This window comes from Nilaparvata lugens, chromosome 10, assembly GCF_014356525.2.
Source record: "Nilaparvata lugens isolate BPH chromosome 10, ASM1435652v1, whole genome shotgun sequence".
Classification (NCBI taxonomy): domain Eukaryota; kingdom Metazoa; phylum Arthropoda; class Insecta; order Hemiptera; family Delphacidae; genus Nilaparvata; species Nilaparvata lugens.
In genome coordinates this window covers 43,940,653-43,962,541 of record NC_052513.1, presented here as the reverse complement: position 1 = coordinate 43,962,541, position 21,889 = coordinate 43,940,653, and the positions used below count along the sequence as shown (strand labels likewise).

Here is a 21,889-nt window from a genome sequence, read left to right as displayed (position 1 = left end):
TTAAAACCTATAGAATTTGTGAATTGTGTCATTATTGGTGTTGAGTTTTTGCGGTTATCCCAAGTTTTTTCTTCAATATTCTATTGGGTTTAGATCGGGAGAGTTCCCTGGCCACGACAAAACCTCAATATGTTGATTTTTGAAGAATGCTTTCATTTTTTTAGAAGTGTGACATGGCGCAAGATCCTGTTGAAAAATGAGATCTGGATTCCTTTGCATGAGTGGGACGATTCTACGTTGGCATATGTCCATGTACTGGTCCGATTTCCTCTACTGGTACAAGTGCTCCTGTCCCCTCATGCGTAAAATAACCCCAAAACATTTTTTATGGGTATTTGGGAGTGTTGACAAAATTTAACAATAGACCAAAATTTCCCTTTGTTCGGATTAATTTGTTCGCCACTGTAATTTTAAAAAATTATTTTATGAAAATAATTAAGGATTGAAAATTTTGTGAAGTGAACGCCTACAAGACAAGCTATATCGTACTATGTGTAACTTTATCTAAATTTAGGAGAGGAATAGCACAAGGTTACCTTCTTTTCTCTCTCCCTATCTTTTTGATGATGTACTTATTGTATGAATCAATAAAGAATAAAGAATATGCCGCTTTTGTTCTGTTCATCATTTCACTTAACCTTTTGTAGCTCATTGGCTCTCTTTTGACTTGTTATCTGTATGTTCAGCCTCAGTATTATATCTATAAAGGTGCGTACAGACTTTCGCTCTGCTCCGCAACCTGAACGCTCTGCTCATGAACGTCACTCCAGCAGAGCGATTGATGATCGACCGGCGAGCAACAGTGGTTCGACCGGGGAACGCGAGAAGATCTAACATCTTCTGTAACGTTCATGATGGGTGCGTGGGAGGAGCGACTGTGGTTCGATGGTGGTACGAAGGCGGTACGAGGGAGGAGCGTGCTCGGTGCGGGTTGGAAGCGCGAATATGTGTACGCAGCTTTATATTTAAAATAATTGGGATTATAATATCACTGACATTAATTGATGAAACTTGTTCTAGCTCCTGAAATCCTGAGCGTTGAGAACGGATACAGCACGCTGTGGACTGGTGGTCATTGGGTGTTCTTGCCTGTGTGCTGATTACTTCAAAGGTGAGTTCCGAACTCTCAATTTTGCAAGAAATACTGTTAATATTTCTCAAGCTCTTTGCAAAAATAATTTTATTCACATCAAATTGATATCTACAAGTTTCTCTGTACGTCTTCACAACTCATATGCCGGTTCCTTGGACACTTATTAAATCTAATGAACCATTAACCTATAAGATAAGCTTTCTTAAACCTATTCAATAATGTCCAAAAAACGGGCCATGATCTTTTTGTCTGAAGCAGCTTGTCTAGTGGTTGTTGGTGAAGGTTGTTAATTCGATTTGCAGATTAAAACTTTTCAGCTTTTCGAAAGTTTGAACTTTTTTACACCAACATATTTCAACTATTTACCAGCAAAAATAAAGGAATTTCAGGTAAAAAGTATTTTATGATATAGACAATATTTCAATGATAACTTTACTTGTTTAGGGCTAATTGAGCTTGCAATTAAGTTTCAAAATAATTCTAATATAATTGACATCTTGAATTTATAATTTTCATAATCAATATTTTAATATTGTAGTATAGTTTGAATCAAATTAAGACTGCCTACTATACCATACCTACACTAATGTGCATTAAAAGTAATAGAAAATAGTTAGTATGTGATAGAAATGTGTTAAGTGTAGATAGAATATGTTTATATTTAGGCTTTTAGAATTAAGTTTGTTTTTAGTCCTTCAAAATTATTTCTTTAATGTGAATACTTCCTATTTTAGTGATAATAATTTGAAATATTTCTTTTATGTTTGGTTTTGAATAATATAAATTTAAAAATCTACTTTCTTAAAATAATTAAGAACTGAAAATTTTGTGAAGTGAACAACAACTAAACTATTTCAAGCTAAACGTTATCTAAATTAGGGAGAGGAATAGCACAAGGCTATCTTATTTTTTCTCTTCCTATCATTTTAATGATGTACTAATTGTATGAATCAATAAAGAATGAATAAATAAATATTCGTATAGCCTATATTTTGTTTTTATTGTAAACTTCGAGGTGACTGTTATTTAAATAAGATTATCATAATCTCAACAGGAAAAATTTGTATAACTTTAGATGTATGTAATTAATGTTTACCAAGTGATTAGATATATTTTGTAAGATGTAGTATAAATAATTATTTAAATGTGTTGAGTGATAGTATTTTAATTTTTGTTTGTTCTCATTTTCTAAGATGGAATTTTATGTTTTCTCGAGAGTTAGTGATATTTTTTAAATATTATAATTATTCAATTTCTTTTACAGGTAATATACCTTTGGGTTTTTGTTCTAAATACAATTAATAAGAATTTTAAATCAGGTTAGCGTATGATAATCTTATCTCCTACTCCTGGCGAACAAGAGTCATCTTATGCCAGTGTTTTTTTTCACTTACCGTCTATTATTATTACATTTTTGTTGGATTGTATTGTCATATTAAACTTTATTTGATTTATGTACAGTATATATATTTATGAGTGTGGAATAATTTGAAATTTACTGTAAATTTATATTCATGTATAATAAGTATAAAATAATATTGTAATAGTTTGTATTATGTATGATTTAATTTTATGGATCAATAAAGTAGTTTTAAAATCAATTATTTCAAATTTCCCATGCATGTACTATCATGTAATCTTCAATTTCGTGCTCCGACGGTAACCATTTTTATAATGCATTCTTCCAACCTGACATCTCATCCTAAGAAAAGCAGTGTCTATTATCCAAAGCCTATACTTTGGTTCACCGAAATTCATTCATAAATATCAAGTAGGATGATGAATGAGTTTAAAGCCTGCCTTGCAATCTATTTTGGGACAGTGATTTGCTTTAATAGTTTTCAAAAATAACTCAGGAATTTGTAGCCTCAGATGCAACGTTGATCGATTTGAGTTCTACAAAATTGTTATGCTAATAAAATGAATATTTTTTCAGAAGTTCACTGATGACTTGTCTTAGGGAATAGAATAGAATAGAAAATGCGGTATAGGAATGCCGTCCTATTCTAGATAATAATAGTAACGCCTAGTGATAGATAGGACCCGCGGGGCATAATCTGCATCAGCTAGACACTTCTAGGATAATCAGTGTGGTAAATTATTATTTTTCTATTAATAGAATTTCGGTAATTTATCGAACATTCTTCTATTATCAAATTCTAGGCCTATTCGAATATTGGATAATAAATAACCTGGCTGACTCATTCACAGAAAGTTTACATTGCTTGCAAACTTGTCTATTACTATAGAGAGGTCCACGTTATAATGGCAGTGTTTGATTAGCAATGATATTGCTATCCTTGTCTAGCGCTATCTCTTTCTCACTTTGCTCTGTTGCCAGATCGTCTACTAACAATGTAGAATTGATAATTAATCAACAAAATATTTCATATTAATTATGAAATTATTGAAAAATATAATTTCTTGCTCAATAAAATATAATTTATTATTCCAAACGAGAATGAACAGTTAATATTACATCAATAAACCTGTATCAGCTACCGTCTGTAGGAGGCATTGACAAGACAGAGGATCGGCAGCATTGTTCTCCTATCTTTCTCCACTGCCATTATAACGTGGACCTCACTATAGCCTATAATGTTATAAATTCAGTGTGAAATGATAGGGAAGCCTTGTTGTCACTTTCCCTTCTCCATCGTCTTCTTTAGTAGCTGTGTGATCAAGTTATCCCAGTCTAACTGATCTAATCTATTTGATTAATAGTCGACTCTTGTTAATATTGAAGATCAATAAATTATTCCTCAATATATTCTACTAGCAAGAACCCGTGCTTCGCATGGATCTATTTTAAAACTTGACAAAATGAAAACTTTCAACGAACATGAGCATATGTTTCATAATTTTAAAAATCAGCTGTTAATCGCATTCGTCGTACCGTACTCCGAACCATTCGCCGTGCCGCTTGTTCTAACTGCTCGCCTCACCTCACTCCGAACGCTGAACTTTTCAGCCAATCAGAGCCCTCGATTACAATTCGCCGTGCAGCTCGCTCCACAATATTTGGGCTATCCATCACAAGTGGAAAACATGCGAACATGAATACAGTATGGGCAATTTTTTATTTGATTAATTCATGTTTTGAAGAATTCATTGTTACGAATGATAAATTGATAGGAGCTTATAAATATTTTCTAATTCAAATGAAATAACTTCTGAAAAAAATAATGATTGGATAAATACCAATATTGAATTATTGTTGACCAAGAACTCAGTACATCGACAATTCATTCAACTAATTCTGTATTGATGAAATTATAATCATTTTCACTATTGATAATCAATTTCATCAACTAACTGAAAAAAGTACTTCAATTTCCATGAATTTATTAATAGATCTATATAATCTAAAGTGTAGGTCATATCTAAATTCACAAAGAGTTCGATTCTTGTTGGCAAGATAGATGTTATTCAATGCAGAAATCATTGTTATTTTACTAAAAGATAGGATAAAATGAATAGTTCTCTTCCAGGGGGAGTTTTGACAACCAACAAACTCATTTTTCATTTGAATAAATAATATCAAAAAGGTGCATAGGACCTTACTTTTTTGTTCAGCTTGCCAAAATAACCCTCATTTCAATATTAAAATTTTCGACTGACTGTACAGTGAGTCAATTATTCTATCAAGGCTTGAATAATTTTGAAATTTTAATTAAATAAAATGGTAGAGAATAATTATCATGTAGATATCAACACCTTTATTTAAGACATATTAACTGCATGCGTTTTCATATTGCCGATACAGCATTGATGAAACTGTAGACGTTTATTTAGCAGTTTCAAAAAACTGTTATAGCTGAAAAATTAATAATACATGCCACGTGTAGGCTCATACATTCCATCAGGAAAACGAAGTTCAAAACTATGGTTCTCCTAAACATATGTTTTTGAGATAATTTCTTTGATGCAGCTGTTTCACATTCACCATTATAAATTATACAGAGTTTGTGAAAATAAAAATATTATTGATTACCAAAACAATACTATTATTATATCAATGATAATAATTAATTATTAAAACAATACTACTTTTATTATATCAATAATAATAATATTATTAAACATATTTATCATTATCAGAACAATATTATTGAGGTTGAGTGGATTCAGGTAGAAAACAATAATAGAACAGATGTTCTTTTTTGAATTTCTATCATATTGTTTTGTTATTTCCAATGATTACAACATATGTTAAAATATCACATGTCAATAAATAAATATTATCTCATTTCCATATGGCGCTCACATTACCATGTTCATAACCTTACTTAATAGGATCCTTTTTCATGCTTTGAAACCCTTAGAGGCAAAATATCTCAAAATCCGTTCTTAGTGCGCGTCTAGCATGTTTGAAGAATATTTTTGCAAAGTTTCAATTCTGTAGGACAATTAGTTTGAGCTGTAGTGTGATTTTACATCAAATTTTCGAAAAATGCCCTCTCCTGGACCCCCCTGTCTCATGATCGAAATTTTTCTGCATAGATCTAATGTTTTTTCGTAGCTGAACAAAAAAGTTCCTCATGACTTTGCTGTGCAATGAGCGGTTAAAAAGTACAAAATTTTGGGGGGGCCCCTAGCTCCCTCAGGGGGGCAGATTTCTGAAAATCCTTTCTTAGTGGATGTTTTCAGGCTACCATAAACAATCGTGCAAATCTCAAGTTTTTAGGCTCAGTAGTTTGGGCTGTGGTGTGATTTCAGTCTGTAGGGGCTTAGCCATTTATAAGTATAGAGAAGATTAGTCATGATGTGATAAAAAAAATTCATAAATGAGATAATGAATAATTATTATTAAACAAAAATCGCAATTACATTCTGTAAATATTGTGAAATTCGATGATTTTTTTTAAAGTCGTCAAAACAGCTGTTCTACAGATGAAATATCTCGACTATGTGTTCTTTTTATGAACTGCTCTACCTACCTACCTCATGCACGAGAAGGAGGTTACAAAGTCCATTTCTCAAGGATGGGGTGGACCCCCATCAGTTTCCCAGAAAGGAGACTCATGCCAGTTGATAGAGCTGATAAATAACTATACAGAGTATGAATTTAAAAAAAAATCGGTCAAGTCATTTTTGAGAAAATCGTGAAAAACATGGTTTTTCAGTAATTATCCGTCATTTTTCTCAAGAATATTACGGAGCTCCTGCAGTTTTCTCAGAAATGAGACTCATGTCAGTTAATAGGGCTTATAAATAGCTATCCATGGTATAAATTTGAAGAGAATCGTTGAAGCTGTTCTCGAGAAAACCGTGAAAACATGGTTTTTTAGTAATTATCCGCCATTTTTAATTCAATTATATTGAATTTTTTATTGTCGGATCCTCATGGTATAAGGACCTTAAGTTTAAAATTTCAAGTCAATCGGTTGATTAGGAATGGAGTTATCGTGTTCACAGACATATACACACACACAGACCAACACCCAAGAATCATTTTTTTGGACTCAGGGGACCTTGAAACGTATAGAAAACTTGAAATTAGGGTATCTTAATTTTTTTGGAAAGTATTACTTTCCTTACCTATTGTAATAGGGCAAGGAAAGTAAAAATGGTACTGAAATTTGTATTTCTATTCAACTCATAAGAATAATATTTACTTCTGAAATATTTTCACTGAATCTGATACTGATACTGTGGGAATCCATCTTTGATAAATACTCAATTATCATCACGGCTTTTTCAAATTTGAGGCAGATAAGAACTGTCCATCTTTAGTACTGACGGATGTGCTCCTGCAATCAAATTTCTCCCCACTGTTTCTATTATAGAATTCTTAGGAACATCGGGAATCAGTAAACAAATTATGTTGAAAAGTGCAGCAGCTTGAAACAATAATTGACAACACACACACTCTCTCTCTCCCTCTTAATATACTTGAATAAAACTCAAATCTAATATCTCTCTCTTAACATACTTGAATAAATAACTCAAATCTCATCTCTCTCTCATCAGTTTTAATGCAGGAAGCGAGCATTTAAGGTGGCTTCTCCAGGGGATAATTTCGCGGCATAATTTAGGCGGCAGAGGATAATCTAGAAGGCATGTGTCGATCCCTGATTGGTTGAATAGGAACCATTCTCAAGCAGCTCGAGAGCCAGTCCAGTCGAATGGCCGGAAATCGCCATTTATCCTATAATGTTGTTACAGATTTCATTCGTGGTTGAGACTGTCTTCCTACTTGCTCTTCCACACATCTAAACGCCTGTCTTCCATCTCTGTTTGATTTCCTACTGTCGGCTTCAAAACATAAAATTGTTCCAACATTTATTCGACCGCTCATTACTGTAAATAAATTGCATCTATAGTGAGATTAATCTGATTAATGTTGGTTTGTTTTATCCTTGTCTGTCATCAGACAAATAGATAATAGATAAGATAAAGATGGAAGATAGAAGATAAAAGCAGATAACTCTATAGTGAGGTTCACGTTATAAAGTCAGCATCAATCAATATTAGTGTTGCTTTCCTTGTCTGTCATTGGACAAAGCAAATAGCTCTATCCTTTTTTCCAACTCCGCACCGTTGAAAAATTGTTTGTAGACTATGCAGAAATAAAATGAACCTCTAAAATATTCATCTCAATTATGAAATATACATTTTATACATTTGATACGAATAAGAATATACAAGTTCATTGGCATTATATATTTTTTCTTGCACATGAACTGTTTGTATATTATAACTAGCAGGTACCCGTGCTTCGCAAGGGTCTATTTTAAAACTTGGCGTAATGAAATCCAGAAGAATTGAAAATAGGCCTATAAGAATCCTCGGTTGATTAAGAATTTATAAGCAGCATTTCAAGTAAATCAGTCCAGTAGTTCAGACGTGATGATGCGTCAAACATAATTCCCCTATCCTCTACACGTGTGTATACGTGTTTAAGCCAGTCCTTTCCACTATTATAGAATAGAAGATGATAGATAGATGGATATATCATCCATTTATCTATTATCTTCTATACTATAACAAAGGAAATGAATGAGAATAAATTTTGAAAGGTTTGAGATATCAATGTGCGGTTTTCACCATATATTTTCTCTGGAAATCCTGTATAGGAATCATGTATCATATGACCACCTTTCAATTAAAACATAATTGAATGCGTCAAACATAATTTTCCTATACTACTTTACACCTGTATACGTGTATAATCCAGTTCTTTAATTTATAATAAAAAAATTTAATTCCGACCATATGATTTGGTGATTTTTTTATGAAATCGTATGTACTATTAATGAAGTTTGAACATTAATTCTGAAAAATCTAGAAGGAAAAATGAAATTTGGGCTTCCAGGTGCACGAGATTGATATTTTTAGAATCTATGTTCAAAATTAGGAGATCTAAATCATTCCCGTTTTTCCGGTATGCAATCCACAAGTTGACATGTTTTGATGCGAACAAACGAACAAACGAACACACGAACAAACACAACCCTACTCTCTCTTATTATATAGATATCCATCACTTCATATTTCCAATATCCATCTTATTATTAATTTTTGTTCGCGCCGTTTTTGAGAATCAGTTTACTCCATCTCCTTTTCAATTAGCATACATGAAATTACAATCAGTAATTTATTGCAGTACCAGTATATTATTACGGGAGTACTAGACCATTATTCAAGTAAATCAGTCCAGTAGTTCAGACGTGATGATGCGTCAAACATAATTCCCCTATCCTCTACACGTGTGTATACGTGTTTAAGCCAGTCCTTTCCACTATTATAGAATAGAAGATGATAGATAGATGGATATATCATCCATTTATCTATTATCTTCTATACTATAACAAAGGAAATGAATGAGAATAAATTTTGAAAGGTTTGAGATATCAATGTGCGGTTTTCACCATATCTTTTCTCTGGAAATCCTGTATAGGAATCATGTATCATATGACCACCTTTCAATTAAAACATAATTGAATGCGTCAAACATAATTTTCCTATACTACTTTACACCTGTATACGTGTATAATCCAGTTCTTTAATTTATAATAAAAAAATTTAATTCCGACCATATGATTTGGTGATTTTTTTATGAAATCGTATGTACTATTAATGAAGTTTGAACATTAATTCTGAAAAATCTAGAAGGAAAAATGAAATTTGGGCTTCCAGGTGCACGAGATTGATATTTTTAGAATCTATGTTCAAAATTAGGAGATCTAAATCATTCCCGTTTTTCCGGTATGCAATCCACAAGTTGACATGTTTTGATGCGAACAAACGAACAAACGAACACACGAACAAACACAACCCTACTCTCTCTTATTATATAGATATCCATCACTTCATATTTCCAATATCCATCTTATTATTAATTTTTGTTCGCGCCGGTTTTTGAGAATCAGTTTACTCCATCTCCTTTTCAATTAGCATACATGAAATTACAATCAGTAATTTATTACAGTACCAGTATATTATTACGGGAGTACTAGACCATTATTCAAATAGATAAAATTTGGAAGGAACATAACCTATAGTATTTGGACAATTTAAAACTAAATTAGGAAATTAGGAAGAAGTTTTAGGCAATAGCCTGTTTTTTCTTTTCCGATTCTTGTATTTTTTGCTAACCTTATAAATAAATAAATAAACATATTGATATTTTAGAGCATTTTTAAATGAAGTGGAATAGACAATACTTTTCAGTATCAATTTTAAATAACTTGAAATCTGTGTTCTCAATTGAAATGAATTTATCATTTATGAATGAAAATCTACAACTTCAAGGATCTGTTTATCTCACAAGGATGATTTATTCATAATCTTGTCAGGTTATACATGGTCCTATTGAAGTTATCCCATTTCAATACTCTTCCGATTATATATTTAAAAGAATAAAATGTATATTTCAAAAATATAAACCCCAAATCATACACAGGCTACTACTTTAGACACAATAATGGTTCACTGTTGTATTTTTATTGTTTATGAATGAATTTACAACTTGAAGGGTCTGTTTATTTCACAAGGATGGAGGTCATTCATCAAGGATTCATGATCATATTAATATTTAAGTTCATTTATTTCGGACTATGTGTAATCACTTTTTGTGTAGTTGAGAAGTTGATATTGTGGTAATTATCATATTGAATGAAAGAGACTAAGAAATTGTCAAAAAACCACTGATTTATTGATAATTAGAAAGACCGGTTTCGGTTATTACACCATTGTCAATCTCTGTCTTTCTAATTATCAATAAATCAGTGGTTTTTTGACAATTTCTTAGTCTTTTTCATTCACTATGTGTAACCTTATCTCTAAATTTGGGAGAGGAATAGCACAAGGATGACTTATTCATGATTTATCCTTGAAGTTATCACATTTCAATACTCTACCGATTATATATTTAAAAGAATATAATGTATATTCCAAAAATATAAACCCCAAATCATACACAGGCTACTACTTTAGACACAGTAATGGTCCACTGTTGTATTTTTATTGTTTATGAATGAATTTACAACTTGAAGGGTCTGTTTATTTCACAAGGATGGAGGTCAATTCATCAAGGATTCATGATCATATTAATATTTAAGTTCATTTATTTCGGACTATGTGTAATCACTTTTTGTGTAGTTGAGAAGTTGATATTGTGATATTGTAATTATTCATATTGAATGAAAGAGACTAAGAAATTGTCAAAAAACCACTGATTTATTGATAATTAGAAAGACCGGTTTCGGTTATTACACCATTGTCAATCTCTGTCTTTCTAATTATCAATAAATCAGTGGTTTTTTGACAATTTCTTAGTCTTTTTCATTCACTATGTGTAATCTTATCTCTAAATTTGGGAGAGGAATAGCACAAGGATGACTTATTCATGATTTATCCTTGAAGCTATCACATTTCAATACTCTACCGATTATATATTTGAAAGAATATAATATATATTTCAAAAATATAAACCCCAAATCATACACAGGCTACTACTATAGACACAATAATGGTTCACTGTTGTATTTTTATTATCTATGAATGAATTTACAACTTCAAGGATATGTTTATCTCATAAGGATGACTTATTCATGATTTATCATTGAAGTTATCCCATTTTAATACTCTACCATGCAGTTGTATGTTAAAGATAAATAATTTCAAATATATTAAGACTCAAATCATATACACACGATGTAGATACAATAATATTGTCCACTGTTGTATGATTCCGAACATAATCATGCATTATCATAATTATTGATGCTATCTCATCTCAATACTATACCATTATACACCGTATTTAAAGAATATAATAACTTTTTCAAAAATATAGATTACAATTCACACACTGAGTATAGCCTACTATAGGCACAATAATGATCCACTTTTATATGTTTTTGAACATATCATCCACAATTTAATCTGATTGGATTCAGCAGTTGTTATCAATTCATTTCCTAGTTCTAATTACTGGATACATTATTAGAATGTTAGGAATTCGATAAACAAATTGATTTTTTTACTATAAGAGAGTTTCTAGGGTCTGCAGCAACTCTTCCATGCGTATAGGGAAGCTGTCCTTGCATGAGAGTATTTATTGTCAAGCATGAATGAATGAATGGATGAATGAATTTTATTTGCCAAAAACAAAATACAAAAAAGCTTTTAAAAAGAGAATTAAATGTATATTGTAACTAGCCGTCAGGCTCGCTTCGCTCGCCATATCCGTCTAGCCAGGGAGCTCCGCCCCCTGGACCCCTGACTGGATCGTCCAAGAATGAAGTCAGCAGGCTCGCTTCGCTCGCCTGCATTTTTCATTTGGGCATTTTTATCATATGTTAGGACAATCCAGTCGGGGGTCCAGACTAAACGGCTGGCTAAACGGATATGGCGAGCGAAGCGAGCCTGACTGCTAGTAATATAATATTCCCAGGATTGAAGTAGCAGTGCCCAGTCAATTTTTCCGCGATAAATGCATTTAAATCTTCAACTTGGTGCCAACCTTACAAAGTCAACTCAACTTAATGCCAACCTGACAAAATTATTAATTTAGTTCCCTGTTAACAACTGTTTCGAAGAGGTACTCTATCTAGATTATAGTTCTATAGTAACATATGATATGGAAATTTCAATTATAATTAAGAGATTGGGAGAAGAAGAATATACATGCTAGAAGACGAACTTTAAACCCTTAAAAACAACCCTTAGAGTTAAAATATTGCCAAAAGATTTCTTAGTGCGCCTCTAAAGGGCCAACTGAACATACCTACCAAATTTGAACGTTTTTGGTCCGGTAGATTTTTAGTTATGCGAGTGAGTGAGTGAGTGAGTGAGTCAGTCAGTTAGTCAATCAGTGAGTGAGTGCCATTTCGCTTTTATATATATATAGATTCTAAATAATACTTGTAATATGCATGCTAATGCAATAAGTAAGTTCCCTTATTGATTTTATTTTTCTTTGTAATGTTTTTTGCAAAATAAAGTTCATTTCAAAGTTCAAAAAATATATGTAATTATAGTGCAAAAAACCATTCAAAAAAGACCACCATTCTTATATAAAACCTTATTCACAACGCCATCTTTGTATTCTTCTCAAAACTTGCGCGGTCATTACGTAAAATGATGTATTGGAGATAACAAGTGTCAGCTATTATTTTCAGACAAGCTGTCTGTGTGTTTTTTGACGCATATTGTGAAGCGACAAAGGGCTGAGACATGGTTGGGGCGGAGTTGACAGCTCAAGGCTACTATAAGGGTGGAGTCCCAACCCTAACAATAGCTTTGCGTCAGTAATTTAATGAATCACTTTTACAGTGCGTATAGATAAACTTTGTCATTAATATTGATGTGTCATCATCCAAATATGAGAAATTGTCTGTACTTTTCTGGAACAAATAAATATCAAGGGCTGTTTATAGCTTCAGATTTTTGACATAAGATTTATTAATTAAATAATACACTCGAATTTGCAATATGGCCTAACATGATGGGGTGGAACCAGAGAAAACTCCTATAATTCTGTTGTAACTCTATAATTTTGTAATTCTGTGGTGGAACCTTTAAAACGTTGATAAAACCAATTAGAACTACTCAAAATCACTTTATAAGAATAGTTCTTAGAACACATAGAGTACTCAATACATTACAGTTCTGAAGAAACCAAGTCGTGAAAGCTCTCTTCCACTCTATTAAACAATAATTAATGTCTTGCCGGTTCAGTATCTTTTTGTATTCAGGGTTCTGCGATCATTCTATGAAAAAAGTGGAAATACGGGTACAAATAACTTGATTTATAATACTAGACGAGCAGTTTCAAATTTTTTTAGATCTCAAAAAGTTAGTACAATGATTTCCAACAATTCTTTTAGTTACTTGCGTTCACAATATTTCAATAGTTTGCCAATAGATATCAGGAAATCTATATATAAAAGCGAAATGGCATTCACTGACTGACTGACTGACTGACTCACTCACTCACTCACTCACTCGCAGAACTAAAAATCTACCGGACCGAATACGTTCAAATTTGGTAGGTATGTTCAGTTGGCCCTTTAGAGGCGCACTAAGAAATCTTTTGGCAATATTTTAACTCTAAGGGATGTTTTTAAGGGTTTAAAGCTCGTCTTTTAGCATGTATATTCTTCTTCTCCCAATCTCTTAATTATAATTGAAATTCCCATATCATATGTTATTATAGAACTGTAATCTAGATAGAGTACCTCTTCGAAACAGTTGTTAACTGGCAACTAAATTAATAATTTTGTCAGGTTGGCATTAAGTTGAGTTGACTTTGTTAGGTTGGCACCAAGTTGAAGATTTGAATGCATTTATCGCGGAAAAATTGATTGGGCACTGCTACTTTAATCCTGGGAATATTATATTACTAGCCGTCAGGCTCGCTTCGCTCGCCATATCCGTTTAGTCAGACGTTTAGTCTGGACCCCCGACTAGATTGTCCTAACATTTATGATAAAAATGCTCAAATGAAAAATGCAGGCTAGCGAAGCGAGCCTGCCGATCTCATTCCTGGACGATGCCCCCTGGCTAGACGGATATGGCGAGCGAAGCGAGCCTGACGGCTAGTGTAATAATAAGAATACATTTTTAAAGAAAATTAACACATGGCTATGGGTCCAAACGGATGTTGATGTTCTAAGAATTAACCCGGTTTAAAATTTTTTGTATTACTGTTTATTTAGAGGTTATTAGAAATTCATGAATCCAGTTGTTTTTCAGTTTGGGGAATTGTTTTTGTATGCTGCTTTGTTTATTTGTTAATTGTATGTTTGTATACCTATCATTGTGCTGTACAGAAATCTACTCATGTATGTTGTCTTGTTATATTTTATTTTTTGCTTCTTGCTTATTAGTAAATTCGTATGGCTTTTGTTGGTGGGGAGTCCCTTGCGGGAAGGTCCCACCGCCTGAATATATAATTTAAGCCGTCAATGGGCCTTACGACTGTCATACTTCAGCCGGGAACGACAGTTTAACTTGGTTATTATCTTGGCTTGTTGGGAATAGTGATTAAAGTTTACAGGATGCTACAGTCGTGCGCTAAAATGTCTGTAAAGTGATGAACTGAACTCCAAAAAAAATATCTATGTCTTAACAATTTAGTAATTACAATTAAATACATTACTAACAATGACCACACAACTTGTCAATAATTTCCAAAACTTAAAATGAATGCCAAGTGAAATTTATGATGGAAATAGAATTATATATTTATTTATTTATTTTATAATAATATCGAGTGACTTGGAGTAGGTAGTGACAGTACGTTGACAAACTTCGTCATTAATTTATAAAATAGAATATTATGGTACCCTTTGAAATTAATAAAATTTATAGTACCCTTTGAAATTAATAAAATAATAGATTGAGAATTATAATGATAACAACTAGCTTCAGTACGTGTTTATTTATTTTATTCAATCATTCAGAATTACACAACTTACAGAAAAGTACCACAGGCTAAATCGCCCAAAACGGTTCCAATTCTAATTTATACAACAGACCAAATATAGTTCGGTTATGTATAACTTAAAAATTCTTCAATTTACAATTCAAAACACATAATTCATCACACACAGATCATTTTTAAATTTAAAAAGTTCTAAATTGAATTAAATTAATTAAAATAATTGGTGTTCACACCATCGTCTGGTTATAAAAATAAATTCCAAATAAACGTTTACTAATAGTTTTTCGTCATTAATATTGATGTGTCATCATCCAAATATGAGAAATCGTCTGTACTTTTCTGGAACAAATAAATATCAAGGGCTGTTTATAGCTTCAGATTTTTGACATGAGATGTATAAATTAAATAATAATAATATCGAGTGACCTGGCTGGCTGGCTTACTTAAAAAATAGTATATTATACAATAACATTTTATATAGGATGTTTACAGTATTCCTGCAAAGGTGGCATTATGAGAAATAGAGAATAGTATTTGTGCAATTAGTGCGCAAAGTGACAGTTTGTTGCACCGAAAGAATGGTTTGTTGAGTGCAGCAGAGGAACTTTGCGCACGTATTTCACATTAAGTTTTTCCTACAGTTACCATTGAATATGAAAAGTGGGTAATTATGGGTAAAATTGTCTGAAATGCATCAAATGTTTTTCTGTGTAATTTTATTATTGATAAAAACCTTAATTTATTGTCAAATTGAATAAAAATGTTGTCCTTGGTTATAATATATAATTAATAATTTGCTCGTTGTGCTTGGTTGCACCTCTGCTCACTATAGCAGCCACAGCAGTCACTGTTACCAACTTCATTTTGATTTTGCTGCACTGTTGCTCCATATAACCTACTAAGTATTTTGTGTTGCCATGATTGTTGCAAATCTGGAGTGCAGAAAAATTTTTCCCGCACTAGAGCGGAAAAGTGATTCTTTGCGTTCTGTAATCAGTGCAGCAATGGCCACTTTTCAACGTAACTGTAGGAAAATATATTTACTATAATATTTACTACTTATAAATAAAATAAAAATCTCAAGTACTCTTTTTAAAAACTGTTTACTCACAACATGTTGCGGTTATCAATTATTATTTTTTTATTCATATTCGAGAGTAGCCCCAACGAAAAAAGACACTATTTATTACGGTACAGTATATTCAGTATTCACCATCAAAATAGTACAAGTCTTACTACTTGTGCCAGTACATTATTCAAATATTTTGGAAGCTTATAATTTTTTATTTTCTATAAGCTTCATTCAACAGATTTTAGAAAATTTTGTAGTACATTCAAATATTTTCCAAGCTACCGTACTGAACTTTAATTCTAACAGAACACATAAGATAATTGATTTTTTGAGCACTTTTTAACAGTACTTGAAAGATGATTAATCACATGTACCACAATTTTTTTCAGTAAATTTGAATATTGAACGAGCTATGAAGTAATTCTTTTCAGCCAAGTTGCAACAAAAAATATTGAATGAAAACTGAAGTGAAAAATCAGTCACTCTATTGTAAGGAAGTTTCTCATTAAGAGTAGTTTGCTACTTGTCAATAGTGAGGTCCAAGTTGTAATGGCAGTGGAGAAAGATAGGTTAACAGTGTTGCTGATTCTCTGTCTTGCCACTGCCTCACTATAGAGGATAGCTGAGATCTAATGTAATATATCAACTGTTAATTCTTGTTTAAAATAATCACAATTAGATTTTATTCGTCAGGGACATATATTTCTCAATGATTTGATAATAAATTTTCATAGTTGAGATTGAATATTTTGTTAATTAAAATACATAACCTAACCTAACCTAACCTAACCTAACCTAACCTAACCTAACCTAACCTAACCTAACCTAGTATTTCTGTATTGCTAAAACAGGATATGGCAACATTGTGAAGGTAGGAAAGGATAGAGCTATTTACTTTGTCGGATGATAGACAATGAAAGCAAAACCATTGTTAATCAAATTCTGCCATTGTAACGTGGACCTCACCATAATAGATGAGGCTACTTTTGGTAGCAGACGTTTTAAGATAACTATGCATATGAATTATGCAAAGTTGGCAGCTAACGAAACATCATGCCTGTAGGCAGGCATTCACACGTGAAGAGGCTGTCACACGATTCTGAAACTAATTTGGCTAATAGCTCGCCACCTCTGGAAAGCAAACCGCTATTATTGCAAATCTCTCCCACAAATCTACTTGTGTTATTGAGCGAGCTTCAGCTTTATAAAGGGTGTGTCTTGAGTAAGTTATAGGCTACCATTAAACAATCAATGATTAAGAATCAAGTTTCAATGCGTTTTTATAATTTTTTTACTCGCCTCACATCTCAAATAGAAAACTGATTTTCCAATAAACCACTATCCTATTCTATTAAACGAGCAATTTCTGTTTATATCGTAAGCAAGATGTGCCTTCACTGAATATGTAAGGGTGGGAAAATGAAAAACAAGAAAAGATCGTACAGGTTTTTGATATTTAAAACAAAACAATATATTATTTGTACAAAATTAGAATTATAATTAGAAATAATAATAATCAGATGAATATTTCAAGGGCTACTCGCTTTGCTGCTAGTGAGGATTCATTTGTTGTGGTTATGAAAAATTTAAGAACAATGACTCAGTAGTCACCTACCTTTATGAAAATGGCTTCCCACTTTGGCATCCACTGGTAGAAACGCGACGTTAATTATTAATTAAAAAATCAAAATAACTGATCTAATGAAGTGGGTTCAGATCCCTTCTTATTTAATAATACAATTCTCTTTAAACTGCCCGAACTGTGACAGGAAAACTGTATTATAAAACAAGAACAAAATCTATCCCCCTCACCAGAACAGCCGGACTTTACTCACAGTCCTATCGAACGAGCTCACAACCCAAAAGTAAAATTTTGGGTATTAAATATAACTCAGTCAATGCCAAACATGGAAGCCATTTCAGTACATATTTTATCTGTCGCACAAGCGGCACGTTTTTTATTAAAACAAAAAGAGAAGCTACATTAATTTTGATAACAAATGAAATAAACAATCTTTCTGTCGATGACAAAAATTGTTCAAAGACAAAAACACTGTTCATTAAACTTTTCTAAATTAAAACTCTAAAATCCTGATCAATATGAGATAAATATATGATTCATATAAATATATGTCCCATATGACCAGGTGACAATATGTTTTATATATCTGTATGTGACCGGATCACGAAAACGGCTCTAACGATTCTCACGAAATTTGGAACAAAGTAGGTTTATGATATAAGAATTCGATTGCACTAGGTCTCAACCCTGGGATAACTCGCTGAAGGACATTAAAAGGATAAATACGTCCTTGGAAAAACAGCTGGAAATTTTGTCGATACCGTAATGGAATTGAGTGAACGAGTGTATGTGTGGGATCATTCAGCTGATCTCACGAGAAGAAAAACGTACTGTATTTTTTTTTTGTTATTTCAATCTGACTCCCATATTTATTTATTTATTTATTTATTAGAACAATCACAAACACGATATTTGGAAAGAGAAACAGGCAATTGCCCAAAACTTCTTCAATTCCTTGATTTTGGCACATAAATAGTCCAAAGTGAGGTTAAGTTTAAAATTTCTGTTTTCACCAAAGATTAACACTCAGAGAATACGTATTCGAGATATGACTGATGAATTTTGAATTTCGAAGGGTTGATAAGAGCCGGAAATAACACTAAACAATCCGAAAGTTTCAATAATATTGAAATAAACTAGAAAATTTTGAGCAAAATTTTCGTTTATTTCTTTTTCTTTTAGAAAACATGTTTACTTCAGAATGTTCACATGTTTACTTGGTTCTCGTGAAATTAATCACGGTTAAAAATTAACCGGCTGTTGTGCAACCGGCACTAAGACTGATATAACATATCAAAAAAGATTGCATCAGCTTGTAGAATTAATCCATTATCATGACACTGGAATTATAAATACCAGACTTGGAGCAATGAGACTATGTAGTGAGGTCCACGTTATAATGGCAGAATTTGATTAACATTGGTGTTGCCATCCTTGTCTATAATTGGACAAAGCAGATAGCGATATCTTTTTCTACATCCGCAACGCTGCCCAATCGTTTTTAACAATCTACAAATACAATGATAGAATCACAAGTTTGTGTTTCTTCAATGGTTCCAAATTTTCTTAAATAACTCAATATTATTCGTTACAAGTGGTAATTTAGTGGAATATTTCTAATTAATTTTTTTTTTTTCTATAAAAATTGTACACGTGAAATTCTAACCTTATCTTGGACTTTGTCGCCTATAAACTTGGAAGAAAAATAGCACAAGCACTACCTTACTAATTTATTTTATCTATCAATGTTATTACATTAGTGTCATTTGCATTGTAAATAAATGAATAAAATAATTGCACATTTTTCCCTTTTTTCCTACTTTCTTCTCCAATACTTCCCTTTTCTTCTCCTCTTCACCCTTTATTCCTTACTTTTATACCCTCTACCTGCCTATTACATGGGAAACCATTATAGTTGGCTAGGTATTTTTCCTCCTTTCTTTCATTTCAGCACACTCCACCATGAAGCCTGTTTTTGTATTTTATTAGAAATTTATTTTTGATTGTGATTTTCTGTGTTTTGATTTCTTTTATGTATATTTATTTTTTCTATAATTTGGTATTTTAATCATTCTAAATTCAAAATTTCTAGCTAATATATATTCTTGGACAGAACTTTGAACTTTAAATTTTCTCAGTAAGAACATGACCAATTTTTTCGGACATTTCATTATTTATCAAAATTTGGGAACAGAATAGTTTTGGGCTATGCCTGTTGTTCTATCCCAATCATATTCATATGATTTGTAATTATATCAACGAATAAATAAATATTGTATTGTATTGTGTTTGATTTGAATAAAATTGAATGATTGACAAAATATTCAATATTAATTATGAAAATTTATTATTAAATGAATGAGAACTATATTTTTCTTGACGAATAAAATATGATTGATTGTTCTAAAATGGAATGAACAGTTGATAACACATCAGATACACCGGTATTTACTTACTTATATAATACTTATATAATAATATAAATATTATTCATCATTAACAATCAACTCAAGGATAAAAATCTGGTGTGGTGCACTCACACAACTTTCCTTGCCGTTATGAAAATTGATCACCTGACGCTAGTGTTCACGCGCATCTCAATTCAACTATTCAAAGATCTGAGCCAGCTAGTGACAGGACAATAACGCTGGAGACACACATGAGGTCTGCTATCTCTTCATAGTGAATGATTTAATAGAATCAACAGTTGTCAACAGTTTGCAATTGAATAATCACATTTTCTCGAATTAAAAGCTGATTTTCAATTTTTGGTGAAAATGTTACTAAACATTAATTGTAGAGATTTTCATGCTTAATCTTTTGTTTAAATAGTATCTGAAGCCTGATAATTGAGAATCTAAAATTAAACTTTGCATAGATGAGGCGGGACTCTTGTAATTTTTACAGATAAGGGACTTGTGGCAGTTGATAGAGCTTATCAATGACTGTTTAGGTATAAATTTGATCAAAATCGTTGGAGCCGTTTTCGAGAAAATCGCGAAAAACCCCTGTTTTTAACATTTTTGCCATTTTAGCCGCCATCTTGAATTAAATCTGATCGAAATTGTTCGTGTCGAAACCTGCCATTTTAGCCTCCATCTTGAATTAAATTTGATCGAAATTGTTCGTGTCGAAACCTTATAGTGTAAGGACCTTTAGTTCCAAATTCCAAGTCATTCCGTTAATCGGGAGATGAGATATCATGTACACAGTCACCAGACCAATACCCAAAAACCACTTTTTTGGACTCAGGAGACCTTGAAACGTATAAAAATTTGAAATTGGGGTACCTTAATTATTTCAGCAATACTTTCCTTACCTTATCAATGACTGTTTTAGGTATAAATTTCATCAAAATCGTTGGAGTCGTTTTCGAGAAATCGCGAAAAACCCCTGTTTTTAACATTTTTGCCATTTTAGCCGCCATCTTGAATTAAATTTGATAGGGCATGTAAAGTGAAAAAACATGCTTCAGTCCAAAACTCCTTTTCATCCCAATTTCATAAAATAAATTATCCAAATAAAGGTTATGTGAGACTTTATGGAAGAGAAGGTGGCAAGGCAGAGATTCGGCAATGCTGTTCCCTTATCTTTCTTCACTGCCATTATAACGTGGACCTTAATATGGTAGAAAGAATTTGACCTTCGCACAATTAACAGGTTTCCTCCCACACCAACAGTCAAACAGTTTCAAGTGCATTATCAACGGTGTAATAGGTCTTGTCTACACTCTACATTCTATCTAGTTGACAAGATATATTAACACAAGTTCAAGATCAGAACTGGTATAACGAACAGGATCTATGAATACCTAGTACGGTAGGCATCTGAATGTTGGATAGAGTTTAGGCTATTATTATAAAATATCGGGGGACCGAGCTTTGCTCTGGAGTGTACAAGCATAGAAAATTTGTAACGAAAGATTGAATTTATAGTTTATATTTATTTATTCATTTTCTAAGTCGTACAATTATTTTCACAGTTATATGAGGAGGCACAACAGACTTATGCCAAAAACTGTCCCTTTTCAAATTTATACTACAGTCCAAATCAAAATCTAGGTTAAGCTACTATCACTCATCAAAATAACAATTTATTCACATTTCAAAAAACAAACACATCATCAATTACAAATAGATATACTATCAATTCGATTTAAAATGATTTACTATGTTTGCTACAATTTTGTTAATATACTATGTACTATTGTACACTAACATCATCTAGTTACTATTTTGGACTTTC

General features: G+C 32.1%; 1 protein-coding gene across 1 annotated transcript in view; it reads left to right on the top strand.

Annotated features, from left to right (window-relative positions):
• Positions 1-21,889, top strand: part of LOC120353388 (serine/threonine-protein kinase S6KL-like) — a 167,920-nt gene that overhangs the window by 16,391 nt on the left and 129,640 nt on the right. The window contains exon 8 of the mRNA XM_039436941.1: positions 1,021-1,111. Coding sequence (XP_039292875.1) covers positions 1,021-1,100 — 80 coding nt within the window. The 3' untranslated portion in view covers positions 1,101-1,111. The remainder of the gene's footprint in view (positions 1-1,020; positions 1,112-21,889) is intronic.